The 14,272-nt window shown below is 43.7% G+C and overlaps 1 protein-coding gene across 3 annotated transcripts in view; it reads left to right on the top strand.

Moving 5' to 3' along the window:
- Positions 1–14,272, top strand: part of LOC142402970 (guanine nucleotide-binding protein G(q) subunit alpha) — a 150,678-nt gene that overhangs the window by 115,950 nt on the left and 20,456 nt on the right. For all 3 annotated transcript variants that reach the window (XM_075488999.1, XM_075489001.1, XM_075489000.1), the window contains 2 exons: positions 793–921; positions 1,908–2,037. In XM_075488999.1, coding sequence (XP_075345114.1) covers positions 793–921; positions 1,908–2,037 — 259 coding nt within the window. The remainder of the gene's footprint in view (positions 1–792; positions 922–1,907; positions 2,038–14,272) is intronic.

Here is a 14,272-nt window from a genome sequence, read left to right as displayed (position 1 = left end):
TTATCCCTCTTTTTTTGAAGCATCTCTTATGAAATTTAATTAAAACCTCCAGTGCACTACTGCTTCATACTTGAAAACCACCATTAAGCAATAGCAGAAGAGCTGTGTGTTGTAGTTAACAAGCCCTTACAAGCAATTTTATTGCAGTTTCAGATTATTTGCTAACTCACTGGGAGGTATTTCATGTACTGCAGGCTTATTAACTTGATCAGACATTTCAGTCTGGATGCAGGAATTTCAGTTGGAGAGTTTTTTAATTTGTCAGTGTGGGGGTGTTTACTTTTATCTCCAGAGTTCCATTTATCCTCCTACCATTTTGAAACTGATAATTAATAGTTCACTATCACTTGGGAGATTCATGTTTATCTATCCTTTGTAGTCATTGCAGAGTAATTATCAAGGAATATGTTATAGTTTCAGATAAAATTATAGTCTTATATTTCTTACACATTTTATCATATTATTTATCTTTAAACTAACCAGAAATGAATAACTGAAAATTTTAAATTGTTGGTGATTCAACGTGTGAAAGCCAAGCAAATTTATATGAAAATCATAATAATCATGCTGTCCTTTTGCAGAATTTACTTGAAGCTATGAAAATGACCAGGAAGGGAGAATGGAACACTCCTTTATATTTCCTTCCCTCTTTTATGTCAATACTGCTCTTTTTTCTGTTGCACTTCTTCCTATCCCACACCCCATTTCTTTTCCCAAGTCTTCCTTTCTCTTTTCCTCAGTGGGATTATGGTATCACTGTCTTGCATTCCTGTTGTTTCTCCCCATCTATAGTTATCTTAATGACTTGGACCGTGTAGCAGATTCAGCCTATCTGCCAACTCAACAAGATGTGCTTAGAGTTCGAGTCCCAACAACAGGGATCATTGAATATCCATTCGACTTACAAAGCATCATTTTCAGGTAGAAAAAAAGTTTAACACCCATTTGCTTTGTTTCTTTTGTTTCCTTTTACATTAGTAATACCATGTATAGGATATTGGTTAAAAGTACAAATTATACAATGTTTTTAAAATTTGAGCTTGTTAATTTTATTTTCATGTTTTTGTCCATATATGATTAGCAGCTGTTGTTAAAGATGTCAAGAGGATGAGAGACAAACAGACTTGTCTTTTTCTGAAGTAGTTATTATTGATAGAAAAACTGGAAGTCATTTTTCAATAAAATGAGTATATCAGTTTTATTATGAATAATAAATTATGAAATGTAAAGGTACCACTTCTGTACTTGATTTTTAGAGAGAAGTGACATTTCGTAAGTTTAATACCACTCCTACAAATATTTTTTCCACAGCTCATTTTGAGTGCAAATACAATTGCTTAAAGAATAAATATGCAATTACAATTTCAAGTTAGACACCCAAGTGTCTAGTTACATTGAGACCCATAATGAATTGGGAGTACACTCTGCCAGCAAATTTGATTTTTTATTTTGATTATTAACACCTTTAGTAAATACAGATTGTATTCTATTTATAGTCTTAAAATTAGGCAGCCTTGACAAGTTTGGAATTTTGACTCTGGTAATTTCTTGGGAGAAAGGCAGGCCACCAACTTCATTCTGTGGACATGTGTTTCTGCTGAATATACAGGGCATACTTTCTAGAATTGTGGCTCAGAATCATAAGAGTTTTGAATATCAGAAATTTGAGGACTTTGAGACCCATAATAATTCAAATTCAGAAAGCACATCAGACTAAAAAGCAAATACGATAACCTGTTTACTTACAGCACATTCCATTAGTCTTCAATATGAATGGTAAAATTTTTAAGAAAAACAAACTAAATTGTGTTTTCAACTAAATTCTTGAATTCAGTGTTCCATATGTGATTATATGTTTGTCTGCTAAGGTATTTGTGGAGTTGATGTGGTCATTGTTAATTTTGCAGAATGGTGGATGTAGGAGGCCAACGATCGGAAAGAAGAAAATGGATACATTGCTTTGAAAATGTCACATCCATCATGTTCCTAGTAGCTCTTAGTGAATATGATCAAGTGCTTGTGGAGTCAGACAATGAGGTAAGCAATCATCAGCATAAATCACCAGTATTTAAGAAAAAATAATTTCACTAAAATTAATTTTAAATTTTAAATATTATTTAAAATTTAATCAAAGTACAAGTTTGTAGAGAGCTTCAGTAGAAATGTGTGTGGTTTTACATAATTATTTGGATATTAAATTTGGTGGACCAGTAAATTATAATGATAGATTGAATACTTCATGCTAAACAGCAAAACTCCAAGTTTTTAGTTCTTTAAAGACATTTTCAAAGCAGACTGGCTTGTCCAGTCCTGGTCGTTTTCCAAATGTCTACCAGCAGTTGTATGCAACTACATGTAATGAAATAAGAAGTTCTACAGGGATTAAGAGGCTAATGCTTATATCATAGAATTCAGAATTATAGAATCATTTAGGTTGGAAAAGACCCTTAAGATCATCAGGCCCAACCATTAACCTAGCACTGCCAAGTCCACCACTAAACCATGTCCCTACACACCACATCTACACCTACACATCTTTTAAATACATCCAGGGACGGTGACTCAACCACTTCCCTGGGCAGCCTGTTCCAAGGCTTGATAACCCCTTCGGTGAAGAAATTTTTCCTAATATCCAATCTAAACCTTCCCAGTGTAACTTCAGACCATTTCCTCTCATCCTATCACTTGTTACTTTGGAGAAGAGACCAACCCCCACCTCGCTACAACCTCCTTTCAGGTAGTTGTAGAGAGCAATAAGGTCTCCCCTCAGCCTCCACTTCTCCAGGCTAAACAACCCCAGTTCCCTCAGCCCCTCCTCATAAGACTTGTTCTCCAGACCCTTCACCAGCTTCGTTGCCCTTCTTTGGACACGCTCCAGCACCTCAATGTCTCTCTTGTAGTGAGGGGCCCAAAACTAAACACAGTATACAAGGTGCAGCCTCACCAGTGCCGAGTACAGGGGCACGATCACTTCCCTAGTCCTGCTGGCCACACTATTCCTGATACAAGCCAGGATGGTCTTGGCCTTCTTGGCCACCTGGGCACACTGCTGGCTCATGTTCAGCTGGCTGTCAACCAACACCCCCAGGTCCTTTTCCACTGGGCAGCATTCCAGCCACTCTTCCCCAAGCCTGTAGCGTTGCATGGGGTTGTTGTGACCCAAGTGCGGGACGCGACGCTTAGCTTTGTTGAACCTCATACAGTTGGCCTCGGCCCATCAATCCAGCCTGTCCAGGTCCCTCTGTAGAGCCTTCCTACACTCAAGCAGATCAACAATCCTGCCCAACTTGGTGTCGTCTGCAAACTTACTCAGGGTGCACTCGACCCCCTCATCCAGATCATTGATAAAGATATTAAACAGAACTGGCCCCAACACAGAGCCCTGGGGAACACCACTTGTGACCGGCCGCCAACTGGATTTAACTCCATTCACCACAACTCTTTGGGCCCAGCCATCCAGCCAGTTTTTTAACCAGCAAACAGTATGCCCATCCAAGCCATGAGCAGCCAGTTTCTCCAGGAGAATGCTGTGGGAAATGGTGTCAAAGGCTTTACTAGAGTCTAGGTAAACAACATCCACAGCCTTTCCCTCATGCACTAAGCGGGTCACCTTGTCATGGAAGGAGATCAGGTTAGTCAAGCAGGACCTGCCTTTCCTGAACCCATGCTGACTGGGCCTGATCACCTGGTTGTCCTGTACATGCCCTGTGATGCCACTCAGGATGATCTGCTCCATAACCTTCCCCGGCACCGAGGTCAGACTGACTGGCCTGTAGTTCCCCGGATCCTCCTTCCAGCCCTTCTTGTAGATGGGCGTCACATTTGCTACCCTCCAGTCAACTGGGACCTCCCTGGTTAGCCAGCACTGCTGATAAAGGATTGAAAGTGGCTTGGTGAGCACTTCTGCCAGCTCCTTCAGTACCCTTGGGTGGATCCCATCCGGCCCCATAGACTTCTGTGTGTCTAAGTGGTGTAGCAGGTCACTAACCATTTCCCCTTGGATTATGGGGGCTTCATTCTGCTCCCCATCCCTGTCCTTCATCTCAGGGGGCTGGATAACCGGAGAACAACTGGTCTTACTCTTAAAGACTGAGGCAAAGGCGGCATTAAGTACCTCAGCCTTTCCCTCATCCTTTGTCACTATGTTTCCCCCCGCATCCAATAAAGGATGGAGATTCTCCTTAGCCCTCCTTCTGTTGCTAATGTAAGCATAGATGCATTTTTTTAATTGTCTTTTATGGCAGTAGCCAGATTAAGTTCTCGTTGGGCTTTGGCCCTTCTAATTTCTTCCCTGCATAACCTCACAACATCCTTGTAGTCCTCCTGAGTTGCCTACCCCTTCTTCCAAAGGTCATAAACTCTCCTATTTTTCCTGAGTTCCAGCCAAAGCTCTCTGTTCAGCCAGGCCGGTCTTCTTCCCCACCAGCTCGTCTTTTGGCACATAGGGACAGCCTGCTCCTGCGCCTTTAGGATTTCCTTCTTGAAGAATGTCCAGCCTTCCTGGACTCCTTTGCCCTTCAGGACTGCCTCCCCAGGGACTCTGTCAACCAGGCCCCTAAACAGGCCAAAGTCTGCCCTCCGGAAGTCCAAGGTAGTAGTTCTGCTAACCACCCTCCTTACTTCTCCGAGAATCGAAAAGTCTATCATTTTGTGATCGCTATGCCCAAGACGGCCTCCAACCATCACATCACCCTCAAGTCCTTCTCTGTTCGCAAACAACAGGTCCAGCGGGGCCCCTTCCCTAGTTGGCTCACTCACCAGCTGTGTCAGGAAGTTACCTTCCACACATTCCAGGAACCTCCTAGACTGTTTCCTCTCCGCTGTATTGTATTTCCAGCAGACACCTGGTAAGTTGAAGTCCCCCACAAGAACAAGGGCTAGCAATTGTGAGACTTCTCCCAGCTGCTTATAGAATATTTCATCTGCCTCTTCATCCTGGTTGGGTGGTCTATAACAGACATGATATCTGCCTTGTTGGCCTTTCCCCTGATTCTTACTGATAAACACTCGACCCTTTCATCACCATCATCAAGCTCTAGACAGTCAAAACACTCCCTAACATACAGGGCTACCCCACCGCCTCTCCTGCCTTGCCTATCCCTTCTGAAGAGTTTATGGCCATCCATTGCAGCACTCCACTTGTGTGAGTCATCCCACCATGTTTCCGTGATGGCAACTATGCCATAGCTATCCCGCTGCACAGTGGTTTCTAGCTCCTCCTGGTTTTTGCCCATGCTGCATGGGCATGCTGCATTGGTGTAGATGCACTTCAGCTAGGCTATTGATCCTGCTACCTTTTTTGGAGAAGCAGCCCTAATTCCTATGTGACTGTTCTCAGGTGCTTCCATGGTTTCTTAACACATCCATAACCCTCAAATAATCCTCATATCCTCAAATAATATGACACAAACTGATCTCCTCCATGGAGGGTCAGTGGAAGCTATCTATTTTGTGTTAAAAGTGGAATAGTTGACTGTAGCGAAATGTTCTTATTGTAGCTATATGCATAGTTAGTGTTGTGCAGCAGAGCCATAAAAATAGATAGTGGGAATTATAACAAAATTAATAGGTTCTTTACTAGAGCAGACCTTAAAGTAGTAAACTTCATTCTGTTGACTTGAAGCATAGGATTTATATTGGCTTATATTTTCTACCTGTATTGCTATTTCAAAGAATAACAGAAGTAAGGAACTCATGGGTGGCGATGTATGAACTAAGCAGGCAAAATGCAGTAGTACACAGTGTTTTGTATACAGTTTTATAAAGTAGGGGGGGAATTTATTATTTGGATTTTTTTCTTTCTTGAAGGCTATTCCCGTTATTCGTCAAACTTACATGAGTTACTCACCAGTGCTGTTCTGTGCAAGTTTTTAACATTCATTTACAAAAATTAGATTTAAAAAAGGAAGCATTTTCATGTTCTTCGTGACTGCATATATATGTTGATTTCATTCTTTAAGAGAAGGGTTGACATAGCAAGGTAAAACAGATGTCCCTGGGCAGTCATGATTGTATTTGCAACTTTCTTCAGTATTAATTTTTTTAAGAAAGATTGGGAGCTCTGAAAGCTTTTAAATTTATACTTTTCCCATAAAAAAAAGAAATCTCATTACATTATTTATATCATCAGCCATCTCTTTAAAAAGTACAGCTGCTACAAAGAAGAAATTTTCAGTTGCTTATATAGTGAATACATCTTGTCATTTATTATTGTATTCTGTTTATTTTTGTATTCTTTAAATTGGTGGGTATCAGAATGTTTTTATTTTGTTTTGTAAGACATATATCTTTGATGTTGTGGTCCGAACAGTAATGGAGTCTGACAACGCATTATAAAACAAAGCTTTATTGAGGAAGTAAGAAAGATGAGCAACAGTTCCCCCATATAGCGACTCACCCAATCATCGATAACGAACACAGGATCATAAGTGATGCCATGGCTCTGGTAGACTGCCAGGGACATTTGGTGTCTGGTTCATCTGGCAGAAACAGCCAATCGTGCAAATGCCTTTTGAATGTGGAGAAAAGTTGCAACAATGTAGGTCAGGGGGCAGGGTGTTGGCAGTCTGTCTAAGCTGCCAATATTGGTCAAGGGGCAGGGTGTCAGGAGGCAGGGTGTCGCTTCCACCCCTTGATTCTCTCAAATCATCACTTGACATGGACTTATAGGCTAGGGTATTATTTGGCAGTTCGTTAGCTATATAATTAGCTAGGTGAGGTTGGTGTTCTGACACCTGCAGGGTATAAATTACATAGTCAAAGCTATATGCTCTCCACGCTAGGCACTGATAACGTCTGAGGTCGAAAGCTGGTGCATCATGAGATGGGTACCATAGAATCACCTCTATCAAGTATCAGTTGCGCAGGCATCCGGGAGGTGATTACTATGGCATCTTCCCAATTGCTACAAGAGAGGCTGCGAAACAGATTACAACCAGCATCCGCTTATATCTAGCGGCCCCAACCCGGGTCAGGGAGTGGCTTGACCATGACTGGGAAAATGCTTTACAACACAATCTACAACCCCATCCACTGATACGAAACAAAACATAAACAATGGCAATAAACAAGATAATTACAAAAAGTACAGCCAAAATCTTTTGACAACTACCCTGAGATCTGGGAACCAAGAGGAACCATGACCACAATTCGCCAATTCCTCAATCAATATTTTCAGTTGCCTTTAGTTGTTCCTGGATTTTCTTGGGGTTGGTCTCAATGTGTAGATCTTGGTTGACGTAGACACAGCAGGTAGTATTTACTAACGCGCAAATGCCACCTTGCGTGGCCAGCAAGTACTCTAAAGCTAGATGGTTTTGAACGGTAGTCTGTGATACTTGAGCAACTTCTTGCTGCAGTGCTTGGATGGCATTGTTGTTACGTTTTCTATATTTTCCAGGGTAGCAGAGAGATTGATGATTGCTTTCTCCAGCTCAGAGACCCCTAGCCAAGGAAGGAGGGTCCAGGCAAAGTGGTGAAATCTGGATCCTCATTCTACCAAAGGGTTAATACCACGCCGATGTCACAGGGCATCAGGGTAATTGCGGACATGGGTCACATAGAGGTTTTCTTCAACATGCATCCCAGGCACTATAAGTCCGGGTGTGCAGGCCCCCTCTCGCTCCATGGGAGGGTTTTCATGGCACAGCTGCTGCATAGCCAGTATAGGCCGGGGGCACCTATAGTGCTAAGAACACGGCAGTGAGTGGTGTCTTTCTGGCAATTGTCAATATCGGCATGGTAGGTTTGCGTGGTGTAGGATGGACCCCGCCGCATGGTCTGTAGTTGATCACGGGATGGATTATAGCCCGTAAAGTTCTGGAGGACATAGAATTCTGATCCGTTCTTTACCAAGGCGGCAGTGGGTAGTCGGTGGTTGAGAGATTAGCCCGAATAGAGTAATATCTGACAAAAATTTTAGGTGCATGGCCCCACAATTCCACCAATACCAGCGTTCCCACCACGGGAACTCCTTGGTGCCCAGATGCAGGATGCTGTGTACAAATCCAACAATTAGTTCCCTTTCTGACATTTGCCAGCGCCTGAGATGTGAGAATTAACAAGTTAGGATCCCACCCAGCAAGGCCCTGGTGGACTGTCCCTAAGAACAGTATCCACAGCATATTCAAAGAGGGGCTTGCTCGGAATAACCGACAGTAGTACAGGTAAAACAACTACAATAAACAGCAATATAGCAGGAGGATTTTTCCAGATTGTTGTGGTTGAGATAAAGACAGTTTAATAGGTAAAGCAAAAGCTGTGCATGCAAGCAAAGCAAAATAAGGAATTCATTCACTGCTTCTCATTGATGGGCAGATGTTTAGCCATTTCCAAGAAAGCAGGGCTTCATCACATGTTAACAGTTACTTGGGAAGACAAATGTTATAACGCTGAACATCCCCCTCCCCTCCTCCTTCCCCCAGCTTCTTGTGCACCTCAGCCTGCTCACTGGCGGGACAGTGTGAGAAGCAGAATAGGCCTTGATGCTGTACAAGCACTGTTCAGCAATAACTAAAACATCCCTATGTTATCAACACTGTTTTGGTCACAAATCCAAAACAGCACCATATGAGCTGCTATGAAGAAAATTAACTCTAGCCCAGCCAAAACCAGTACACAGATCAGTCCGTTCATCCAGGGTGGTCCAATAGTTGGGCTGAGTCAGTGGCTCTGGGCTCATCGTGGATATTATCACTTCCTGAAATACAAAATCACTTCTAGGACAGCCCAAAGGGGCAGTCTGTGGATCCAACGACGAGATTTGGGCCCTGGTGTCCACAACAAAGGTGACTGAGTGCTGGTCATTCATGACAACTTCTAATCGGGGCTAGGACATAGGGTACGCAAAAAGGTCTGCCAGGAAACAGAACTAGGAGGGGATCTCCATCTGGTGGTGGACCCCCACCCACCAGTTCTCAGGCAGCACCTTAGAGAGAGGAAGGAGGGGCTGAAGGTGAGGCACTGCAAGGCTCACAGGGAAGCAGAGGGGGGCAGGGCCCACCTGCTGATGGCCATTCAGAAGCTGTACAAAGACATTGTTTGGCAATTTATCAATTTGTTGGGGGGTGGATAAACCCCCTTTCCAGCAGGAACCGCCAAAGGCAGCCCCTCTCTGTCTGGCCAGCGGAGGTGCCCCATCCTCTGCCCAGGTGAGGATTCCTCTGCATCTGACCGTGGGGCACAGGAGCCATTGCCACAGCACCCACCCCTGCAGCCAGGGTAAGCAGAGCCCCTGTGTCCCACGGTCCCCATCACTGAGGTGAGTTAGAGCTGCCTCAGTGCGCCAGAGCCTCCCAAACCACTCCACCCAGCCTTCTCCTGGCTTTTTATGAAACTGGTCACCCAGGGAGCAGAACTGTTCCCTGGTATAGGCTTGCACCCCGTGAGTGCTCAAGGCAGGTGGAGGAAGGGCAGGGGTGTCTTCCCCTGTAGGGTCAGGAAGGGGGTCGGGGTCTGGTCCAGGGCCATTTTTGTCCCTGTCCCAATTATCATCCTTATCATCGTCCTGGTAGATAGTGGCCCTAACTTCGGCTGTTGTACTGGGACAATTGCTCTGGGCCTCGAGGGCCCACTGGGCCAAGGGGGCTAGCTTATGCTTGTCCCTCTCGGTCCCTTGCTTAGCTTATCCCCCCCGTTTGAGGGTGCTGCGCAGCCTGGTAATTTCAGCCCAGGCAGCGTCAAGGGCACAAGTCACGAGGCCTATTAAGCAACCTTTGCCTTTTCCCTGTTTGCAACATCTGGCCTTATGACACTGCTCAAATTCATCCCCAGTAGCCTGGGGATCCGTCCAATTATCTTGGATCTAATCCTCCTCCCATTGGGGGGAGCTCCAAACTTGCCTCTTTCCTGAAGTGTCCAGTAGTTGTCAGAAAGACTCCATCCTGTCCATGATGCCAATAATGTGGTCTGAACAGTAATGGAGTCTGACAACGTTATAAAACAAAACTTTATTGAGGCGGTCGGAAAGATGAGCAACAATGCGCCCATACGGTGACTCACCCAATCACCGACAGCAAACACAGTATCATAAGTGATGCCATGGCCCTGGCAATGACATTTGGTGTCCGGGTCATCTGTCAGCAACAGCCAATCATGCAAATGCCTTTTGAATGCAGGTAAGAGTTGCACCGCCCCTTGGCTCCACCATTGGTAGTGTGATTTGAGAGAATCATACCTTACATGAATAATGTGGGCGGCACCCTGCCTATGCTGCCAATGTCGGTCAAGGGGCAGGGTGTCAGAAGGTAGGGTGTCAGATGTGATGTTAATTATTTTTCTCAGTGTATTGATCTAACAGAATCACACTACCAGTACTGTGTTTTTAACTAGAGCCCAAGTATGGAACATAGAGCAGAACATGAATGACACAAGGAAAAATAGTAGTGCAAATAGCTTGCAGCATAAAATGCATCCTGCTTAATAGGGTAGAGAGAGATGAATTTAAGACTGTAATGTGTGCTATAAATAGGCTCCTAGTCTTTGTGAACATTTTGGTTTCTGGTAAATGTAAATAAAAATACATTGAAATAATAGGTTTTTTAGGAGAAGGAGATTAGAGAGAAACCTCACTTTCACAATTTTTGTGTGGATGTTAGTGTGTTAAATTATTTATAACTTGGGCATCTTCTTTAGAAGATGGAAGAATATCTTCCTGGACTTTCATATATACAATCTTGTCCTTTGTTGTTATCAGCTAAAAGTGTTCACGTTACAAACTGAATGGAACATATGGACTGAACATTTCCCTTCTGTCTTGGGCTCTCCTACCACTTTGAAATGACTGAAGTGATATTATTCCATGACTTTTTTTCAACTCTTATGAAAAAGAACTTACTCATAAAGCTGTCTTGATTTTTCAAATTTTCACTTTCAAAACAAAACGTTTTGGGGGTAAACGTGGAGGTAAAAGTTCTAAAACTCCTCTTTGTCTTGAAGATGGTTCTTCCACCTCACTGCTAAACTATTTATGTTCCTTATTAACATCAGTGAAAAAATTTTGAAACTTTTTGGTTTTCAGTTTGAAATATGTTCATAACTGTAATTCAAAGCATTTTTTAAAGTCATACATACAGAAACTTGTGGCACATTCCAGCAGCCTTAGGCCAGTGTTCCTCTAGCTCTTGGGTGGATCCAGCCTGTCTTGGAGCTAAGCACCCATCTGGGCAGCTTAGTTTTGGCTTTCAATAAGCTGTATCCTGTCTATTAGACCATTATGAGACAGGTTAGTTTTACCCTACTGATGATGTGTTGTTGCAATAGTAATCCTGTTCATACGAGAGGAACCGCAGATTCAGACCCCTCATGCATGTGTTTGGCTAAGGAGCCACTGGCGCAAGGCTACCATCTGCGGGCTTATGACTGAAAACCTCTAAGTCAGAATCCCACCTAGACGTAGTGATACTGCAGCGTCACCAGTGCCTCGGTGGACTCGCGACAGCTGGCTGCCTGCTCCACACAAGGCAGGCCCGGTGCGAAGCACCACTCATGGTCAGGACTGGAAGGGTGGACAGATGCAGCGCTGCCTCTCCCCCGTCGCATACCACGAGATTGTGGGGCACCCGGTGCTAAATCATTCGTAGATGACCTGATTCTGGGTCAAGGTTTCGTACGTAGCAGAGCTGCTCCCTCGCTGCAATCTGTTGAGAATCAGCCCTCGACACAAGCTTCTATAAAGAATAAAAAAGCAAAAATTTAAAAAATAAAAAATTGCACCCATTTTTAAAAAGGGTAGAAAGGAGGACCCTGGGAACTACCGACCTGTCAGCCTCACCTCTGTGCCTGGGAAGATCATGGAACAGATCCTCCTAGAAGCTATGTTAAGGCACATCAAGGACAGGGAGGTGATTCGAGACAGCCAACATGGCTTCACCAAGGGCAAGTCTTGCCTGACCAACCTAGTGGCCTTCTATGATGGAGTTACCACATCAGTGGACAAGGGAAAAGCAATGGATGTCATCTATCTGGACTTCTGTAAAGCCTTTGACACGGTCCCCCGCAACATCCTTCTCTCTAAATTGGAGAGATATGGATTTGATGGATGGACTGTTCAGTGGATAAGGAATTGGTTGGATGGTCGCATCCAGAGGGTAGCAGTCAACGGCTCAATGTCCAGATGGAGATCAGTGACGAGTGGTGTCCCTCAGGGGTCCGTACTGGGACCAGTGCTGTTTAATATCTTCATCAGTGACATAGACAGTGGGGTCAGGTGCACCCTCAGCAAGTTTGCAGACAACACCGAGTGGTGCGGTTGACATGCCTGAGGGACGGGATGCCATTCAGAGGGACCTGGACAAGCTCAAGAAGTGGGCCCATGTGAACTTCATGAGGTTCAACAAGACCAAGTGCAAAGTCCTGCACCTGGTGGGGGAAAACCCCAGTATCAATACAGGCTGGGGGATGAAGGGATTGAGAGCAGCCCTGCAGAGAAGGACTTGGGGATACTGGTGGATGAAAAGCTGGACATGAGCCAACAATGTGCGCTCGCAGCCCAGAAGGCCAACCGTATCCTGGGCTGCATCAAAAGAAGCGTGGCCAGCAGGTCGAGGGAGGTGATTCTGCCCCTCTACTCCACTCTGGTGAGACCTCACCTGGAGTACTGCATCCAGCTCTGGAACCCTCAGCACAAGAAGGACATGGAGCTGTTGGAGCGAGTCCAGAGGAGGGCCACGAAAATGATCCGAGGGCTGGAGCACCTCTCCTATGAAGAAAGGCTGAGAGAGTTGGGGTTGTTCAGCCTGGAGAAGAGAAGGCTCCAGGGAGACCTTATAGCAGCCTTCCAGTACTTAAAGGGGGCCTATAGGAAAGATGGGGACAGACTTTTTAGCAAGGCCTGTTGTGACAGGACAAGGAGCAATGGTTTTAAACTAAGGGAGGGCAGATTTAGACTGGATTTAAGAAAGAAATTTTTTACAATGAGGGTGGTAAGGCACTGGAACAGGTTGCCCAGAGAGGTAGTGGAGGCCCCATCCCTGGAAACATTCATGGTCAGGTTGGATTTTTGAGCAACCTGATCTAGTTGAAGATGTCCCTGCTCATTGCAGGGGGGTTGGACTAGATGACCTGTAAAGGTCCCTTCCAACCCAAACCATTCTATGATTCTATGATTCTATATAGATTTTTTTAGCATACCAGAACACTGCTTTATTCTCATCCTTTTCCTTTCTCTTCCAGTCCCAGAAAGCAAGAATGTGTTTATTTATTCCACATAAAGCAAAGTGTATTTTTGTCAGAATGTGGGTGTGACAGAAATATGAAAAGGTTTTACATTTGTTAGTTCTCACCTTAATTTAAGAAATTTACAGAAAATATTCTTATTCCTCACTGTGATGTGACAGGTTCATTAAGGAAGACAATAATTGAACTTGGGTACTTTGGTAATCAGTCAATGGATACTTTTTCACGCTCTGCAAAATTCAAATAACCTTTGAACTGTGAAACAATATTAAAATTTCAGCACCAAAGTGAGACAGTGTGTATAAATGCCCTACTTTTTTGTTATGGATGGCATCAGTGTGATACTATGATAGAATCTAACCCTTCTTTGATACTTGTGCCTGTCATCTGTGTAAGTGACCTGACTCAACAACTTGCAGTGTTCTGCTGCTCCTCTTGCATTGCTTTCATGGCCTGATTAAACAGTATGATTTTTGTAAGATGGCCTACTTTCTCTTTCTAATTAGTCCACTGCATGATATTGCCTGAAATCTTTTTCCTTGTAGTATGCTTTAACAAAGAAAACTATACTTTTTAAATTATCTGTGCGATTCTTTTCAGTTAATACATTGTTTCATTAATCTCATTTTCATGTATAAATATAAATTATTATTTGCCATTCAGTGCATCTGTGTTTGTTTATATGACCCTTCATCGTTCTGAAACTGTTTTAGAGTTCTTAAGACTCAGGTTTGTATTTTCAAAATGTAGTGCATGATAGACTTTCTGCTGTAAATCTGTTTCTTTCCTTGTTTAGCTTATTCAAGAGAAATACATTTGGTTTATAAATCAGATGAGGCTATAGTAAGTTGAGAAGTTTCACTAGTGTATCTCAAGGGCTTTTACTTACTGGGTATGTGTGGGATTGAGTTAGACACCAATTTCTGACTTCATATCCTTAGAGGAGTTAAATCTTCAACTACTCTGTAAGGGGACATTATGCACAGAAATGAGACAAGTGTTCAGACTGCCTGTCTTTCAGAGCCCTGTGTAGGATGATGCTTAAATGATATATCCATGAAATTGCAATTCAGTGACAAAGATTGCAATTAAAGAATTG

Source organism: Mycteria americana (genome assembly GCF_035582795.1).
Source record: "Mycteria americana isolate JAX WOST 10 ecotype Jacksonville Zoo and Gardens chromosome Z unlocalized genomic scaffold, USCA_MyAme_1.0 Scaffold_18, whole genome shotgun sequence".
NCBI classification, from domain to species: domain Eukaryota; kingdom Metazoa; phylum Chordata; class Aves; order Ciconiiformes; family Ciconiidae; genus Mycteria; species Mycteria americana.
This window is presented reverse-complemented; position numbering and strand designations above follow the sequence as displayed.